This window comes from Leptodactylus fuscus, chromosome 2 (genome assembly GCF_031893055.1).
Source record: "Leptodactylus fuscus isolate aLepFus1 chromosome 2, aLepFus1.hap2, whole genome shotgun sequence".
Taxonomy (NCBI): Eukaryota; Metazoa; Chordata; class Amphibia; order Anura; family Leptodactylidae; genus Leptodactylus; species Leptodactylus fuscus.
In genome coordinates, this window is record NC_134266.1 from 147,848,212 (window position 1) to 147,869,087 (window position 20,876).

At 37.7% G+C, this 20,876-nt stretch overlaps 1 protein-coding gene across 1 annotated transcript in view; it reads right to left on the reverse strand.

The window, feature by feature from the left end:
- Window positions 1–340: 340 nt before the first annotated feature.
- VPS53 (VPS53 subunit of GARP complex) overlaps window positions 341–20,876 on the reverse strand; it is a 108,136-nt gene continuing 87,600 nt past the window's right edge. Inside the window, exons 20-22 of the mRNA XM_075264882.1 lie at window positions 16,209–16,346; window positions 8,740–8,844; window positions 341–3,881 (exon numbers count right to left, since the gene is read on the reverse strand). Of these exons, the coding sequence (XP_075120983.1) occupies window positions 3,714–3,881; window positions 8,740–8,844; window positions 16,209–16,346 (411 nt within the window). The 3' untranslated portion in view covers window positions 341–3,713. The remainder of the gene's footprint in view (window positions 3,882–8,739; window positions 8,845–16,208; window positions 16,347–20,876) is intronic.

A 20,876-nucleotide genomic window follows, 5' to 3' on the forward strand; every position in this document is an offset into this window, starting at 1 on the left:
TCACTTTTTCATTTATTCTAAAATAAGAAAAATCTGCAACAAAAAAATGCGTCTTTTCCACAACATGTGACCTCAATCTTAGGAAGTTTTTGATGCAGTTTGTGGAGTCATAGAAAAGAGACTAAATGGGTCTGTCTTTCCCTTAGACGGTAGTTTTTCTTTCAAATCCTTTTATGCCATTGGTAACAAACTGCATGATAAACGTGACGTGTGATTACAAATTAAAGTAAAATTATATATTGAGAAAGAAGTTGACGAGGAAAGAAGATAACAGTTTAGAAAAAAAAAATAAGTTAATCTGAATATTTGAACAATGATTTCATATACACGAGGAAAAATGTTTGAAAGGACCCATTTATTACATAAGTATGTGCTATTTATAACATACAGTATTGGTGCATTTATGCGACTGTAGTAAAACCATCATAAAGTACATAACTTAATTATTAACAATGTAGTGCACTTTGTGAGATGTCATTACCGATGGCTAGATTCTCATGATCTATATGTAACATTCACCAAAAATCACTGGAATTTATCCTCAATTTTAACTAGTAATATGTTCGATTTACAAATGAAAAGAAAATGTATTGACTGCCTTTATGTTGAAATTTGTAAGTATATTACAATTAAGTAGACAAGTCTATGAACACGCAATGGCTATAAACATGATACAATAGCAGGGAAGTATGAGAAGTCATGTTTAGCCTGCTTACATATTGAATGACATGGCAAATAATTTATGTAATGCCGAATAACGAAAAGTGACGAATAACGTCAATCCAGAGCCCAGCAATGGATTCTTGATAGGCCTAACTAACATAGTATGTATTAGACTTCAGATTAAGATTTCAGTGTTATTCTCAGCAATTCAGGTAATGCAAGTCAATAAATCACTGTTACAAGAAAAAAAAAAAATCCTAACCCCAATCTAACCAGATTAAGGCTTTTCAAATGAAAAAGCATCTCAGTCGTCAACCCGGTCAGACCAAAAGAACATAAATATTACAGAACGGTTACTGGATACCTTGAAAATAAAAGTGTCTATATTAATTACCCAAATGTCAGAAATGAAATTTTTTTTTTTTTCAATAGAAGTGAAAAGTTGTTTAAAAAAAACAACAACTTTTCATAAAGGAATAGTACATGCGAATATAAGAAACTTTGTAATATCTCATTGAAGAAAAAGTTTCCTCCTCCATTCATCAAGTTAAGTTACTAATTACATAGGACTCTATGGAGAGGGGAGGGGAAAAACACACAATTAACTGCAGCTGTGGCACTGTGCCTGAGGTAGCTCTTTTAACACTGCTATGTTTCACAATAACAAACTACCAGTGCACAGAATAAGGCAATTATCAATTAACCAGCCGCCAGCAGCCCCCTCCTCTCTCCATAGACTTCTATGAGTGAGCTGGGTACAGATCCAGATTCTATTTAAACAGACTGATAAGATAAGGAGGAAAGCAGCTTAAGTTTAGAAAAAATGTCCTAATAAGATACAAAGTTTTGCAAAGTTTCTTATGTTCACACTTACTATTTATTCATGAAAAGTTATTTTTAGAATTGGAGGTAAACTTTAATTTTAATAATTTCAACTCCTATGCAGATTAAATATATATTTTTTCATCACCATTCAAAATATACATAAAAAGCTGAACAACTTTGCAAATGCATTGCTTTACCTATCTTGTACTGATCACGAGTCATAGTCTGTATTATGCTGCAGAGCTGCAATCACGATTCTGTATACTTCAGAGCTGAATTTCTTACTCTCGCGATTTGCACAGACATGCCAGCAACTTTACACAAGATATTTACAGTAGGTGTTTGATGTCGCAATAGCAGAGGTATCCGTCTGACTTCAAGCTGATCCTCTATTTCCAGTAACATCCAACATGGTGAATGCAGCTATTGACAACACAGGCATCAACTCATTAGAAAATAAGCTATGTAATGTATTTGTCCTGAATGGGAATGCTGACCACACGCTTCAAAATAAAAACTAATACAAATATAATATTTAGGCCAACTAAAGGAGACACCATGGTCATTTTAAAACCTTCTTTAAATTCAAAACCAGGCAATATTCTAAAGCTCCTGTTGTGATGGAGCCCTTTAGCTAAATATATTAATAATTCACAATATATTCTTTCATAACCAGGACTAGTCAATAGTTTCTAGAATAAAATATGTACATTCAAATAATGAGACAAAGACAGACCATAACCATGTAACAAACAAGGCCTAGACAGGGATACTATAGCTTACACAAGCTAGCTTCACATGTACTATATATGATGATTTTTTTTTTTTTTTGGAGAGAGATAGTGTAGGTATGTAAATAGTCTTATAGCGAGTCACAAACTGCTATGTGTACCAGCATCCTCAGTTACAGAAAATGCTTCCCTGCGTGTATATCAGGTTGTCAAATGCAGAATTATTGTGGTTTCATCGACATTCCTGACAACAGGCCAGTTCAGAAGTCAGAAGAATGGATTACAAGATAGTGGTCACAACTATATGAATTATAGAGCTTTTAGTTTGTGCAACTTTAAGGGTACAACCATCCACAGCTCTATCACCACTGGCCACATATTCCATTGTAATGAACTGGATTTGTATAAAACCACATTCATGTAATCTGGTTGAACGACTTGTTGCCACTTCCATAGTTTGTCATGGATTTATTGTGTTTTTTTCCCTTACCCTAATGTCTTCACATACCAGAACGTTCCTACAACTGCTTTTATTACAGTACACCTGTCTTGAGAGATGTAACAGACACAATATTTAGTTGTCTATCAGCACAAAATATACAGTATAATAGGTTTCAGTAAAAGAAAAGAAGTTGAAATAAATCTTAGTAATCCAAGCTTCTGGGAGTGTTGCCTTCGCAGTCAAAATAATCAAAACAATTCCAAGACAAGGCCAAGTGATATACTAACAAACTTATCATAACAATCTACAAAGAATACTGGATCATGAAAACATGACATTTTATCTGAAGCGCTGTGGTTTAGAGTTATGAAGTGACTACATAAAGGAGACATAACACACTTACGTGAATAACATCTCTATCATTGGAGTCTACTCCTTTATAAGCCTGGAGTTATTTTACTGATACTTCTAAACATCTTCAAAAGGCATCCACCTAAAACGGACTCTTAATAAAGTTATATTGTATGTACGTATGCAGCACATTTACATCTTAAACTTATTGGGTGGGAATTAACCCTATTTTGTAATATTTGGGTATAGGAAATAGAGCAGTATTACTTTAATAGTCACTCTTGCACTGCTTTTAAGAGCCTGTTATGTCTATTATGTATGTGACTGGTTAACACAGCAGGAATAAAAGTGCCTCCTTAAATAGTAGAACCCAATGCTATGTCCCGGCACACAAGCCCCAGGCAAAACCAAATAGAAAAATCAGGGGGAATAATTCTGTGACCACATACTCCCTAACAGTGTTTTAACATGCTTGAGGGACTGGCTCATCTAGATATGTTCTGTCTAGACAGAAAAACTTCAAGCATTTAGTCAGTCCCAATGTGTTCTCGCTGGCTCAGACCCTGCGCAGCTGACATCTAACATTATTAATTAAAGGGGATGTGAGAGTATAATAGGGTGGCTGTTAGAGTGCTAGAATGGAGCTGCTTGTAAACACTGCTAGTATGCCACTGTTAAATCCACAGGTCTCTCTGCTAGCTTTACAGTCGCTTCTTGATGAGTTTTTCCAGTTTTCGTATCCGTGAGGACTCCTGCTCAGGGGTTGGAGTTTGCAAAGTCACAGAGTTGTTTTCAGCGCCGGAAGGAGGATTTGGAAGTCTCTGTCGAAACAGGTCAAGCATGCTGCTCTGCTCGCTCCTCTTTAGTCCCTGAAGAGAGAAAGAGAGGAAAAAAGGGGGCATGAAACAAAGGTGGACAACAGAACAGTGGTACATACATAATTCAAACTAACAGCAAGTAAGGTGAATTTATTAAATGTAGAAAAGTAAATAAATATTTTTAGCAACAAAAAAAACAAACAAAAACATAGCTTTACAAGTCAAAGAATTAGTTGTTGACATTTATAATACATATAGCAGGGGTTGGCAAGGTGGCACTCCATCCATATTTGTCCGCTGTGGGAGTGCTTACCCTGTGATGGAGGCAGCGAAACCAATAATTACAAGCATTACACCATGAAGGACATTCTGACACTAGCGCTGGAGTCAGGCCAAGGAATGAAAGTGCCAATTAGTTATTAAAGATGTTCTTTAATAACTAATTGGGTTGAGTGTTCCCTGACCTGACACCAGCGCTAGTGTCAGAAAGTTGTCTGTGGTGTAAGTCTTGTAAGTGTTAGATCTGCCTCCTTCATCAGAGGACAAGCACTGCTGTGCCAGACACATGTGACACGCTGTGTTATGAATGGAACAGTCAGAAGCGCTGGGGACGATATGGGACCTCAGGGCTTATTTATTATTGAGGATGTCCCGGCTGGGGTCTGCACATGTCTGGTACCTCTTCCCTTCATACTTTACAAAGGACTGCATGTTGCAGTCATGTGTATAATATGCAGGCAGAAGCAGTAGACATGTGTAAAGTACTAAGAGACAGGAAGGACAGGCAGCAGTCCTGTTGTGGAAAGAAGGGGGTCTTGTCTACAGGAAGCAGCAGTCTTGTGTAAAATATATTTTATATACGACTGCTGCAACAAGGGGTCTTGACTCCCTTCTTTCCTTATACAAGATTGCTGTAGCCTGCACCGCTTCATTCCTCACACAGCACTGTTGCATCCCCTTCATCTCACAGGTAAGGAATAAAGTGGGTGCAGTAGACCTGTGTACAGTACGGAGCGGTGTGGTGCATCATAGTCAGCCACATAAAAAAGTACAGTATGATGTTCTAATTTGTCAGGTTTTTTTTTTACTAGCAGAACAAGCTTCCAAAAGAACTTCTAGTGTTGACATAACCACGACATTATGCCAGGTTCACACAGCTGTAATAAAGAGGTAATCTACGCGTTGTATTGCAGCCGCATGGCCTGATATACGATTTTCATGTGTGGGTTGAGAACTTTATAAATTTCGCACAACACACCAAGGACTTTGATTATTTCTTCATAATCAGCACGTCTTACAAAAAAAGGTTGCTTTTGGAGATTTTGGAGGAACTCAGAAGAAGTTGATGTACATTAGGCTTGAAAAAGTTACAAACGGATCTCTAAAAGAGTTTAGAGTCAGCATCCACAGTCAGACTGTGTAGAGATGAAAAAAATTCAGTTGACTCTTCCCAGGAATGGTCAACTAACAAAAATCATGCCCAAACCAAGGCATATAATATTCCATAAGTTGACAAAGGAATGCAACCGAGGGCCTTTCTCACCTCGTACCTGAAAGAAGAAAGCTTCTGCTCTCCAAAAACAACATAGCTGTCTTCTGGCTTGTAAAGGACTGCAGATAGACAGCAAAGTCAATGTTTTGTGGATGGATGGGACCTAAATAGAGACTTTTTCCTTTGATTGAGAAACATGTTTGGAGAAAGGAAAGCACTGCATTGCAGTACAGAAACCTCATACTATCTTTGAAACACGGTAGTGGTAGTATCACGGTTTGCTATCATTGGGGAACAATGAATTATACCAGCACGTTAAAAGGAAATGTAATGACTTCTAAGCAAGCAAGTCGATCTACCAAAAAAAATAGTTAAAGAAGGCTAAAAGTTAAAATTTTGAAATGGCCACATCAAAGTCCTGACCTTAATCCAATAGAAATGTTGTGAAAGAACTTAAAATGTGCAGCTCATGGCAGGAAATCCACCAACATAACAGAACTGAAATAATTTTATAAAGAAGAATAGTCTATAATTCTTCCTTAATATGCAGTACTACCAGAGACTTTAGATGCAGTTATTGCAATTGGGTCACACCAGATATGGAAAGCAAAGATTCGTATACTTTTGCCACTGAAATATATATGATATTAGGCTATTTTGTTCTATATATTAAAAAAAAAAAAGTTTATTTTTGGGATCTATGCATGGATCCATCTACGACTTGCTGGACAACAGACTATTACTCTGGCAACTGTGTCACCCTAGGTGCAGTTGTGTCTCTCCACATTTGATATATCAGTAATATTAATATAATATAGTAATATGGGCAAGAGAATATGCCTGCACAGCCTTACAGAAATATTTTAGTAATTAAAATTAGTTTGCTCCCTTGCATATAGTACTATAAAAGGAAAGGCATGCTATGTGACATGTATATAAATGTAAAGTACTAATACAGTGAAGTATAATGTTATTAAGCCAGATTGTAATCCATTTACATTTATAGAAATCTATATGTTTGTACTTTGGCTGGCCTCTATGTATTTAATGAATTCTACATTTAACTTTGAAGAAAATGCTGACCAGCAGAACAAAGTGATCTAACAATGGTGAAAAAAATGAGACTTATCAGGAAGCAGATGTTCTCAAAACGCAGGCTTTTTCTACCAGAGCTGAAAGCCCATCAGGAACATCTGAAAGCAGTAGAGTATTTAGAAACCTAGTAATCAAATGCAGTGCAAGAAAGTTTTTTTTTTCTCTCTCTCTTTTGTCCATTCTTAGAACAGAAGCTGATCCCTAAACTATGGCGCTAACATATGCCTTCTAGTATTGTAGTGCTTGCTGTCAAATACATGACCATTTTCTGGGCTTTGGTGTCTTGTACAGAAACATATCAGGAACTGGGGCAACATGGTGGCTCAGTGGTTAGTAATGCAGCCTTGCAACGCTGGAGTCCTGGGTTTGAATCCCGCCAGGAACAACATCTGCAAGGAGTTTGTATGTTCTGCCTGTGTTTGTGTGGATTTCCTCCCATTCTACAAAAGACATACTGATAGGATAAAAATAAAATAAAATGTACATTGTGATCCTTATATGGGGCTCACAATCTACATTAAAAAAAGGAAAAAGAAACCAAACATATCAGGAACTGTATCAAGGCACTCCACACCGCTTATCTCTATAGGATGTGCAGTTACCAATTTACTACAATTCCTGCACAGACCTATGTTTCTACATACTAACAAACTACAATCTCTATGTAGGTCACTTCTTCACCTACAGAATATATCTGGTAAAAGGTACATACAGTTAACTTCAAGCATGCAACCTTTTTATATTAATCTTTACTAGCAAAAGTGGTAAAATTTTACTGAAATAACTTTGTATTGTTAAAAATTTGCTGTATAAGGTCAAACTATAAAACAGAAATGCCATATACAGATCCACAAGACTAGTTATGGAATAAATCTAAAACAAATCTATTTTTCCAGACATATTTTACAGGTTGATATCTCCAAAGGACATTGGAATTCTTCAACCAATATAAAATTCCTGCAGCAATGATTCATTTGTCCGACTTTCTGCAACAAGCGCATTAATACCGGGCATACATTATGCCGATAGAACAGTATAGTTAACACAATAAGTCACAGATGGATGTGTATGCCGAGCAGTTGATATGAAAGGTATCCCACTATTCTAGTTCTTTACAATGTGGACAGTAGCCATGTTGAGGGATAAACTAGGTCAGTTTCTGAAAGGTATCACTTACAGATTGGAATTGATGAGAATGTGCACAGAACTGCAACAAAGTCTATACAGGAAGGGTGGGTGTCTCAGCAAACAGACCCCTGAGATAAAAAGTAAGGGCACATCCTAGCAATATGCCACTCATTTTTCTTACCACTGTGTTTAAAGTATAAATATATACAAGTCACTGGGGAGGTGCTGGTTCCAGGCACATTGACTTTCAGCTTGTGCTCAATGCCAGACAGCATTTACTGTGTCGCATGTTATCAGGGCTATGCGTAGGGGCTGAGTGGGTCTGTGCAAAAGCTAAGCAAAGCGTCTTTCTCTATGTGGTCATGTATCATCTTCTGTCAAGCAGAAGTGGAGGTGTCGGCACCTTTCTTAAAACAAGCATATTAGCAAGTAATGTATATTTAAATTTTAATAACCTACATTTATTTGTCAAGGGAATAATCCCTTTTAGGATACATTTAATTCAGAAAGAAATATTTAGGTTATTTTTTTCCAATAACATTTTGAGTAAATATAAACATACATTACTCAGAAAAACAGAATATAAATAAGGTTTTTTTTTGCTCCTTTAGCCCACCCATACCCAGTTTTGGTGTGAAACAGAGAAAACTAGAGAAGTGAAAAATAGGAGGTAAAATAAACAAAGAAGAAAAAAGGAAAAAAAAAAAAAAGTTGTTAGCAATGACAATGTATGTCTGAACATGACTGCTGTATCCAGTCGGTGCCCTGAACAATCATGGGCTCTACTACTGGCATCACAGTTCGTTTTCAGTCAGTCAATCTAATTATCTTTTAGTAATTATTCTGGGCCATTGCATGTGATTTAGTGTGACACTACCTTAAAGTAGAAGTGAATACTTAGTGCAAAAAGATTGCTAGAGATTGGCTTGAAAAACACTTATTTCAAAAAAAGATGATATTACCCTTGAAGGCAAATTCCCAGACAGTGTACTCTATGTTCATGGCATAGTCAAAATATTAGAAATGCACTGAAGCATAAAAAAATGGAGATGCATCCTGACTAACAAACATGAGCCGTAAATACGTGGCCAAAGATCACTCAGATGGAAGGAATGATGTCTTTTGAGACGCTATGCTATTCTTTTACACGACATGACAGTCTGTATTCCTTCTATCCATTTCCTGTGCTTTTACCTTCATCTCCAATATCTTCTGAAAAGTCTCGGTGTTGCAATCAGCAAGGAGCTTGATGTAATTATCCACAAAAACAACAGAGTTCTCATGAGGAGCCATCACCACCTAAAGAGTCAGGAGACAGACACATATAGTTACACATCAGCATTCCAAACGCTATACTCAGATTAACATGACACGGTGAGATTATCTACATCTATTTTCACACTTTTGTTTGACAGTCTTGTAGTCTCAATAAATTTAGTTGTAAAATGGCATTATAGAGGGCTCATGACAGGCTTCATCAGGCATGTGCTACACATATTAACAGGCAGCAAACAGGCCCCATAAATTGATGGATCTATTCACATGTCCATTGTTTTAACAGTGTCAAAGATCTGAGAAGAAAATAGAATCAGTAGTTTCTTGGGCAGAATTCAAGGATCCTTAGATAGTCTCATAGGTCTATGAGGGATCCATGAAATTGGATTACCCCCAGATGTGTACCTGGCTGTGGAAAAAGTACTCTCTTCATGGCCATATGCAGGTCTTTATCATATGAACATAGCCTTGTAGTTTTGAAACTAATAGAATGGCATTTCACATTACTACAGCAGCAAACACAATATAAAGATGGCAAATGACAGAAAAAAGACTACATGGTCAATAGTCTGTTTTATACTGCAGAACTTTTACAGTTCCATATAGGGCTCACAATCTGAAGTCCCTATCAATATGTCTTTGGAGTGTGGGAGGAAAGCTATGCACAGGAAGAGTACACACACTCCAGAACTGTATGGCAACAGTACTAACCGGAGAGCCAACATGTATTTATCCCACACATGTTTAAATTCACTTACAGTAGATTTTCTAACCATATCTATTGGTAGTTTGTCAGTCATCTAACATTCTTTCAGAAAACAATTTTTGTGGCTTTGCTTCTGAACTCCCCCCTTCTTTCTAGTGCTTTTTTTTTTTTTTTTTTTTTTTTTTTTACTTTTTATTAAAACACTTTCTTTCTGAACCTTATATATAAAACTTTAAAGAGAACCTTTTATCAGATCTAAGAAGCCCAGTTTTTCACATCACTTAATGGGTGTGCTCCACTGATTCTGGCACATTTGGAATTTTTTTTCTCTAGCCCCCACCTTTCCTGAACAATGAGTGCTGTTAGTTTTGGTGCCTGAAATGCCATTTAGGCTCTGAATGGTTAGGTCAGGAGGGTGGTGTCAGACAGAAGCAGGCAAGGGGTGTGATTCTGATCTCTGACAATGGCTGCCTCTGATTGGAGCTCTGGATCACACCTCCTGCTGACATTAGAGAGCTTAAATAGCACATCAGACACTAAATCTAACTGCAGGTTGTTCAAGAATGATTGTGGGGGGTGGCGGGCACTAGAGAAATACCTTCAACTGTGCTGGAATCAGTGGAGTGCCACCTATTAATAGAGGCTATCAGCTTCAATTGTTGGAGGTGGTGAAAGGTCCTCTTTGACAAATTTAAAGGTTTTGATCATAATTTTGATTCATCAAAGCTGTAGAGATTAAATTCTTCAAAGAAGTTGTCCAACCATTAAAGAAGTCCTACTCCCCTTACCACTCCCAGACCCACATCAGACTACTTCCTGCTGCAGTGATGACACCTTGACACCGACAAGTCATGGCTGCAGCCAGTCATGGCCTATAGTGTCCAAGATCTTTTAGCAAAGAAAGACCTCTCGAAAGAAAGAGTTCTGTTTACCCTTAAATGGGTGCACTCTAAAATGGAAGAAACTCAAATTGCTAAGAGATCTTGGATATGGTCCATTAACATTGTCTTTGTGGAGGGGTCTTGGAATATATTAATTGAGAGAACATCTCAAGAAAGACCTTTTTCATGTTTTTTTATGCCTGTAATACACAAGCTCTGTTCATTAACAACTGCGACTGTCTCTTTCAATATTTGGAGAGTGGAGAAAGTTTGGTGCGAGTCTTTGCTGACCTATTCACTTTCAAAAAATAGAGTTGTCATCTGTTTTTCAGAAAGTCAATTTGAATACACCGCTCAGTGAGTAAAATCAATAACACAGTTATTTTTGGAGTATTTTTATAGCGACCCGACGGTTGTGGGTTTATTCAAAAGGTTCGTTCTTTGATAATATTAACAGCAGGGACATTTATAAACAAGCCTGATCACATATACACAGTGGGATTGGTATACATACACTCAATATGTTTTATTATCCAATGATTAAGACCTATTTAGTTCTATAGCTTCTTCCATACAAGTAATAGTGTCATATTTTTTCTGAATAAGGAAAATGTTTGTTTTTGTACCGTGTTAGCCAGTGGTTATGAAATATAAAAAACAAAAAACTTGCAAGTCTTCAGTAGGTGATACCTTTTTTTAATGGCTAACCCATAATGATGACAGAATATGACGTTTCAAAGCCTCCTCTGGCTTCTTCTTCAGATATGTATTTTTGCATTTAGATAGGAAAAATATGTCGCTGTCCAGTTGTGCCCGTTTCTTCAGAAGTGTCTTTAGGTCCTGAAGAAGAAGCCAGAGTAAGCTTCGAAACGTCATATTCTGTCATCATTATGAGTTAGCCATTAAAAAAGGTATCACTGAAGACTTGCAAGTTTTTTGTTTTTTATATTTTTTCTGCATATTTATTCTTATGTTCTTCCTCTAGTGGGTCACTGCAACAGTTGCTGGTTTTAGAGCATTACTTTTCACGTTTAAGTTCCTGTATATGGTCATTGAAGAATCTAACTTGAAGGGTACAAGCTTTGTCGAGTCAGCGAAGTATCGGCCAACCTAATATAATGTATTGATGGCACCAATGCTTTCTAACTTGTTTAGTTACACAGTACCATATTATATACTCCAAACTGTTTAAAGTTAGGAGTACTAACATAATATTGGCTCATAAATACTTCCCTCAAATCTAGTGAAAACTAATGTTTAACACCTACAAATTGAAAATCTTACCTATTCAACAATCTATGCACCCACAAAACTGCTCACTGCCAACACAGGACTGAAATGAGCAAGGCATGTGAGCTTCCCATTATTTCTGTTATCTATATTTACAGTTACACAGTGAACACTATTTTAACAGATTAAGTGGGGGATGTGACAGAATTTTCCAAGGGGTTAGGTACTTAAAATGCAGGAGACTGGATGATCAAAATGCTTGTGACCAGCCAAACTTCTGGGCTTAAGGCCCAACCTAAACTTGGAATGTAGAACAGAGGAGCTGCCAGCAGACTACACAGCTTCCAGAAAACCCCAAAGAGCATTCCAGCTCCCTAGGGATATTGTGTGGTTTCTGGAAGGACAGGAAAATTATACACAAACTTTTTTGTGCCATACTGTAAATTTAAATATAAAATGCAATAAAAATACCCAGTTGTGTGCTTGTGTAAAATATGACACTTACATAGTCAAGCTCAGTTTTTAAACTTCAACAAAAAAAAACGTAACTGTCCCTTTTTAATGCTTTTGACATCACCATACAGTGAAGATATTACTATTTTCTAAATATACAGATACATTTTTATGGTGTATATATATATATATATATATATATATATATATATATACACACACACACAAACTAATGTAAAAATCATATACAGCCACACTTACCACACATATGGCAGTCACACGTACAGCATACCCTTACTGAACATATGGCTGCTTTTGAGGGTCGTAAATGATGAAACAAAGTTCTGTTTTATCATGTTTTCACTATTACACAGAATCATGCAGTACTGTGCAATTGTTTTAGGCAGATGTGAAAAATTCTCAAAGACAGAATCTTTTCAAAAATAGAAGTGTTAAAGAAGCTGTCCAGAGAGTTAAACATACGTGACTTGACCTTTTTTTTTTCTTATGGTAGAGTTGGAAGGGACCTCAAGGGCCATCGGGTCCAACCCCCTGCAGGTTTTCCTAAATCATCCCAGCTATATGTTTATCCAGATTCCGCTTGAAGATTTCCATTGATGGAGCGCCCACCACCTCCTGTGGCAGCCTATTCCACTCTCTCACTACCCTCACTGTCAGAAAGTTTTTCCTAATGTCTAATCTGTATCTCTTTCCCTTTAGTTTCATCCCATTGCTTCTTGTACTTCCTTGTGCTAATGAGAATAGGGTAGATCCCTCTGCACTGTGACTACCTTTCAGATCTTTGTAGACTGCTATTAAATCTCCCCTCAGCCTTCTCTTCTGCAAACTAAACAATCCCAGTTCTTTTAGCCGCTCCTCATAGGACATGGTTTGCAGACCTTCCACCATTTTGGTTGCTCTTCTCTGGACTTGCTCCAATATATCGATGTCTTTCTTGAATTGAGGCGCCCAGAGCTGTACACAGTATTCCAGGTGTGGTCTGACCAGGGAAGAGTACAGCGGAATAATGACCTCTCTTGATCTAGATTCAATGCTTGTCTTAATACATCCCAGAATTTTATTAGCCTTTTTTGCAGCAGCACCGCACTGTTGGCTCATGATGAATTTGTGATCTACTATTATGCCCAAGTCCTTTTCCCCTATGCTATCACTTAGTTCTATTCCTCCCATACTATATATGTTTTTTACATTTCTGTTACCCAGATGTAGAACTTTGCATTTGTCCCTGTTAAATACCATTTTGTTCGCCTCAGCCCATTGTTCCAGTGTGTCTAAGTCCTTTTGAATACACTCTCTCTCCTCTCTAGTGTTGGCTATTCCTCCTATCTTCGTATCATCTGCAAATTTTATGAGTTCCCCAATAATTCCATCGTCCAGATCATTTATAAAGATATTAAAATGTACTGGGCCCAGAACAGAGCCCTGCGGCACCCCGCTTTTGACTTTCTTCCAGTTCGATGTGTAGCCATTTAGTATTACTCGTTGTGCTCGATCATTAAGCCAGTTGTGAATCCACCTAACTGATTTTTTGTCAAAGCCATACTTAATCATTTTTTCAATAAGAAGGTTATGTGATACTTTATCAAATGCCTTACTGAAGTCAAGATATACTATGTCCACGGCATTCCCTTGGTCCAACCATTCAGTGATTTTGTTGTAGAAGGAAACCAGGTTAGTCTGACAAGATTTATTGGTCATAAAGCTGTGCTGGCTCTGGTTAATTAATGCCTTCCCATCCAAGTACCGAAGTAAATGTTCCTTGACAATTTGCTCAAAGATTTTTCCTGCTATCGAGGTCAGACTTACCGGCCTGTAATTTCCTGGATCGTCCCTTTTCCCCTTTTTGTAGATGGGGACAACATTTGCCCTTTTCCAATCTAAAGGTACCACTCCTGTTTCCCATGACTTACCAAAGATTATAGCAAGGGGTTCTGTTATTTCCTCTGCTATCTCTTTCAGGACTCTAGGGTGTAAATCATCTGGTCCTGGGGACTTGGTTTCCTGTAACTTGGCTAAGTGCTCTCTTACCTGGGTGATTCTGGGTCATGTGTTGGGAACATTCCTTCACCCCAAGGGTTGCTTTTTAAAAGCATTGTTATTTACAGCATTTTTCACACTTTTGCATGGTATTGTAGCTTCCTGTCCATCTTTTGTGCTTACTGTAACTTCCACTCTGAAAAGAGACCCTCCGCACTTAAGCGCATTTATATTTATATCATCTCTTCAACTGTTTATTTGTGTAAGGGGTTTTGCAAAAATTAGGGATTTCATAAAATCCTTTACTGTCTGAAAATAAAAATATTTTGTATTTCATCCTTTAGCCTCTTCTTTATTACTCAAAGTGAGCTTGCATTTCACAACTTTCCATGTATGAAAATCATAAAAAGAATAGATTGTAAGCTCTTACTCTTACAGTTTCCTTTATACATGCACCCACTGAAATATAAAGAACTGCAGAATATGCTGGCACTATATAAAGATTACTAATATTATTATTGTTGTTAAAAATTCCTTCCTGGAAGAGATATTACTTCCTTAATGAACATTTGTGGTGAATAAGTAAAGGGAATAAAGCCGGAATCTGAAATATGCACCAGCAGTTAACAATGATATTGAATGGTTTGTTGAGCAGTACAAAATGTCCTTTGAAAATGGATAGTTCTTTCTATAAACATCCAACACTTGTTCTAGTTAACATGGAAGAAAATTATTTGCTAAATCACTTCCATATGGACTTTCTTCTTAATTGTAAGTAAAGCTCTGAATACAGAAACTGCTTCCACTGCAATATAGCTGTCAGAGTGGTGTCCTCCTGTGGACGCTTTATTGAAACTGGTCTGAGCCATCAGATTCAGACAGTCATAAAACTGTCCCAGAGTATATTTACTTTCTAAACTTAGCCATTACTGGATAAAGCATGTAATGTTCAGGGGTAATCCCGGAGAAAAGAAAAAGCTCAAGAAGTTCAGAATATTTGACCAAGATCCAAAAAACCTTCTTCACACTGTATCTTCCCAGAGCAATGTTCTTTCCTCTACCTAACATCCATCTCAAAGCTCTGATTTATGGTTTTTGGAGATACATGATTTTATAATATATATATATATATATATATATATATATATATATATATATATATATATACACACACACATACATACGTAGGAGATGAATGGTTTGAAACATACAGTATGATTTATATAGGATTGTATCAGTCAGTCTCCACCTACTCAGCTAAAGCATATCTAGTATTATTAAAATGGAATACAATAGTAATACTAATGTATTCTTCTCTGTACTATGAACACCCTAATTTCATTTTCTGTACTAAGGTGTATAGTCCATTAAATGTCAGGTTCACATATGCAATACACATTTTTGGGGAATCAATGACAATCATATGTAAATGGGGACCTTAAAATGAATACTGAAGGAAAAAAAGATCCTTCGTTCCTATGGAAGATAAGCCCTTATTCTCCTCTCCGCACATGCAAATTCGGGAAAAAGCAAGCATGCAGCTGACATTTCTTTTACGCGTACGGCTGGCTTTGTCTAAATCTACAGTATATACGGATAATGACTAAAAACTTTACTTTCTTCTAGCATGTCTTGCAGCATATTCATTGGTTATCTCCATGGTACAGAGACCATTAGTATGATAAACAACATACTTTTGCTATTTATATCACTTTGGTAGAAATAGAGAAAAAAAAAAAGCTTTGAAGTGTTATGCAAATGAGGTAGTTGGTGCATTGGGGGCAGAGCTTCAGGTCTCTGGAGCAATGCTCCTGTCACTCGGACCCCTACCATTTCTGTCTGCACCACCCCCTGCAATGAGGGAAAGATATATGGAGCTATTTGCGATCTATTATTATAAATCTACAAACAACAGATAGCATATGGATTAAAACTACAGTCATATGTATCGGGCCTTAGATTTCATTCATCCTGTTCAAAGTCAAACTCAATTGTATATCTGAAAGACAGGGATTACCACCCAAATATTTCTAGCTACAAGCATTAGCCACATCCAATCAAACACAAGGATGACAAAGTCTGTTCAATAACATGAACATAAGGCTTAGTAAGCAACTCACCTTCAGGATCATTTCAGCCCTTGTCATGCCTTTGACCACAATTTTTGTGTAACTTGCTGGAGCTTTCCGTACTACTTGAGAACCAATGGATGGTAGGTCAAGGAGGACGGTTTTCAGAGAGTGAGTATCAAGAAGAAGCTGCAAATAAGTGAGACTTGCATTAAAGTGTGTACAGTACATACACATGAAGCTATAATACTGATAAAACTTGTAACCAACCGTTAAAAATTTAACACAACTGGAGAATATAGTCTTGCAACATAAAAACTGCATTTCCTCAGGTATTCTGCAGCAAGGCAACTTTTATAAATGACATAAACTACTTTCAAAAGTGTATGTTGGCTTCTACGGTACTGTAGCCAAGACAATAGGGGTGCCATGTTATGTCAATGTCAGTGGTTGTGACACTTTGTCAAGCACAGCAGCACCTTCATTCTTGCATCCGCTGGAATGGTATATTTCATGACCAATATAACATATTTAGGGATTGTTCCTTCTGTAAGGTGTCTAACATATTTAGGTACTTCATGAAAAGAGTTGTTAACTTGTACAAAAAAAAAAATCTGGACCACCCTAGTTTTATGTTCTGTGCGGATTTGAAAAAGGGGTTTATAACGTAAGAAACAGATTAATAAAGAACTAGTCAGCATGCTGTCTCAAGACTCACGTTTTCCAAGACTGCTTTGGTTCCATGTATGAACATTTGTTTGATGTGCCTTTATATTTAAGGGAAGTGCATTTACATCAATTTACTAATGTACAGGGTACGCCCGTTACATAAAATAATTCTTTTCATAAGAGGGAGACATTCATCTAAAAGGGCAGAGCGGACCCAGGGATAGCTAATTCTCAACAGCTGCTTTCCATTAAACGTTCAACAAAATACATAACAATGACTTTTCAGAATATGAAAAGCTCCCTTGAAAATAAATCTACCATACACAGTGGGCCAAATGTACTAATATTTAGACAGTGCACACTTAAAGGCAGTTTTAAAATGCAACATATTTAATCACAGTGGCTGATGCTAGATTATACACTCGTGGGCACTTTAAGCGTGGTTTGATCACAGTGGGCGGACAGCAGCACAACTGTGAACGCCCCCTTAGAAGTTTGATTTTTGGACACCATCTCATGCATGCCAAGTCCCTAAGGTGCCAGTAATGTGGAATCCCTAGGAAGACCCCATTTTGAAAATTGCACCCGTAAAAATTAATTAAGGGGCATATAATACATTAAACTGTATTAATGATAGTTTTCAATCATTACCATCACAACAAAGGTACTGTCGCTCAGGAAATGGTTAAAGAGTATCTAACATTTCAAACAACATTTGATTGAGCAAACACAAGGAGACATCCTCAGCTGACATCCTCTCCCGAAGGCCCAAGCTCAGTTCCTGAGCAGGCACCATCTTCATAATGTACTATTACGTCAGTTTGGGAGAACAGGCACCCACCACTGACCTAACAGAATGCCACAGGGCAGAAATCTGTTAGAATTGGCCTTTTCTGATGACAAATTCCCTTTAAGTCTATACATGACAATTAAACACAAAAACATTTGTGTTTTTTTTCTTTGAATTTTCCCTACAGTTTTGATTTATCCTTCACTTGGTAGAAGGTCACATCAGTGACCAAGTCACTGACATAGTACTACAAAGAGTAAACTTTAAGGATTATTAATTCATTTTAAAAATAAAACCATAATTGTTTCAAAGGGATGTTGCACTTAAAGGGATTCTACAGTAAGTAAGCGGCCATTTTCTTGTGCTCTGTGGGCATGCGCAGTCGGCTCTGCCCAAGGCCTAGAAGTTTGACCTCCAGCGCCGGAAGAAGACGCGTGAAGAGGCCGATCCTGCAGAAGATGGAAACGGCACTGAAGAGTTCTCTCGCAGCATTGGGGACGCCCCCAGGGCTGTTTGAGCGCTGGGGCCCGCCCCCAGTGCTGCGAAAGAACTTATTTGCATACCAACAAAAAACGGGATTTCTACGGAACAGCGGGGCGGAGAAGACATCTAAAGGCAGAAGAAGAATAGCCTTTCCTAAGGCTATTCCTACGTGTAACCGACAAAAAATTCTATTTTAATAGTAGAATCCCTTTAAAGGAAAAAAAATTAAATTATTTATAATTCTGTCGAGTGGGCCCACTGGTTCAAAATTAAAATAAGGATATTCAATAAAAATATCAAATAAAATATATAGGACAAATATAAAAAACAAAGCTGTGTATGTAAGCCAAGAGTAAATGAGGAGAGAAGGAGATTAGTATGTAAGCCACTCTGGAGACGAAGACAAAGACTTCTGTACAGCACAGCAGAATATGTTGGAACTATATAAGCAACAGGAAATAAAACAATTACAAATAAAAAAAAGTGACATTTAGCATTCTGAGTGGTGTAAGCTTCCAAACAGTACAAAACATTTGCTTTAACTCCTCTCTAAGGAAGATATACATCAAATGAATTTATAACTTTCAGTCAGGCTGTGTCAACATGACATACCCTGCAGTTCAGCATTATAAAGGTCAGGAGACTTCTGACTGGCTAAGTAATTTATTAGTGTTTTTATGCTCTTTGCTGAATTTTGTAAAGTGTTTGTGTTTGCCTGGCACAAGCCTACAGCGCAAAAAAAGAAAGCTAAATAAAGTATAAATAGAGCTGCCAGGGCAGGAAACGTGGATTAGTATATGCAGCTTGTTCCAAAGCTTTTGAATGACATGCAATTGGCCACTTGTATGCAAAAATTAAAAAGCAATCAAATAATAGTCCAGGTTTAAGACCGTACGATGATTGATGGCATAAAAAGTGATGGCAATGTGGTTTTGCTTAAAAAGTTTGATTTTCAGCATAACATGATTCAAAATACTTCCTAATGCATATTAAAATAAACAGCTCTGACAATATGCATAGTACTTAATGGTTTCATTTATTTAATAAAGGTCTGCTTTTCTGTTGTGGCTCCATATACAAAAGTTGTCTTGGTCCAAATTCTGATGTTCATGTGTCCACTGTAGGCATTTTTGCAGGTGGACAGGGGTCTGCATGGACGTGCTGCAATGTTCTGACTCCTTTCTATGGCCAGCATTAAAGGGGATTATACTGCAGGAGTCCCTTTGATGCCAATGCAACAGTCAGTCTGTATACAGACAGAGCAGCAGAGTTGACAGCCAGCCCTGTGCAAGTATGGAGGGCAGTATGCAGGAAACTATAAATGCATATTTATTTTATAGCCCCCCCTTCTGTAATTTTTTAATCACAGCTAACCCCCATTAACTTTCTCAGTACTAAGCAATGCATACGGGAAAAAAAATCAGCTGTTTTACAATGCAATGTACTGTATATACAGTGTTGGCCACAAGTATTGGCACCCCCGCAATTCTGTCAGATAATACTCAGTTTCTTCCAGAAAATGATTGCAAGCACAAACTCTTTGGTATTAATATCTTCATTTATTTTGCTTGCAATGAAAAAACACAAAAGAGAATGAAAAAAAAAAAAGTCAAATCATTGATCATTTTACACAAAACTCCAAAAATGGGCCAGACAAAAGTATTGGCACCCTCAGCCTAATACTTGGTAGCACAACCTTTAGACAAAATAACTGCGAACAACCGCTTCCGGTAACCATCAATGAGTTTCTTACAATGCTCTGCTGGAATTTTAGACCATTCTTCTTTGGCAAACTGCTCCAGGTCCCTGAGATTTGAAGGGGGCCTTCTCCAAACTTTTGAGATCTTTCCACAGGTGTTCTATGGGATTCAGGTCTGGACTCATTGCTGGCCACTTTAGAAGTCTCCAGTGCTTTCTCTCAAACCATTTTCTAGTGCTTTTTGAAGTGTGTTTTGGGTCATTGTCCTGCTGGAAGACCCATGACCTCTGAGGGAGACCCAGCTTTCTCACACTGGGCCCTACATTATGCTGCAAAATTTGTTGGTAGTCTTCAGGCTTCATAATGCCATGCACACGGTCAAGCAGTCCAGTGCCAGAGGCAGCAAAGCAACCCCAAAACATCAGGGAACCTCCGCCATGTTTGACTGTAGGGACCGTGTTCTTTTCTTTGAAGGCCTCTTTTTTTCCTGTAAACTCTATGTTGATGCCTTTTCCCAAAAAGCTCTACTTTTGTCTCATCTGACCAGAGAACATTCTTCCAAAACGTTTTTGGCTTTCTCGGGTAAGTTTTGGCAAACTCCATGCTGGCTTTTTTTTTATGTCTCTGGGTAAGAAGTGGGGTCTTCCTGGGTATCCTACCATACAGTCCCTTTTCATTCAGACGCCGATGGATAGTACGGGTTGACACTGTTGTACCCTCAGACTGCAGGGCAGCTTGAACTTGTTTGGATGTTAGTCAAGGTTCGTTATCCACCATCCGCACAATCTTGCGTTGAAATCTCTCATCAATTTTTCTTTTCCGTCCACATCTAGGGAGGTTAGCCACAGTGCCATGGGCTTTAAACTTCTTGATGACACTGTGCACGGTAGACACAGGAACATTCAGGTCTTTGGAGAGGAATTGTAGCCTTGTGATTGCTCATGCTTCCTCACAATTTTGCTTTTCAAGTCCTCAGACAGTTCTTTGGTCTTTCTTTTCTCCATGCTCAACGTGGTACACACAAGGATACAGGACATAGGTTGAGTCAACTTTAATCCATTTCAACTGGCTGCAAAAG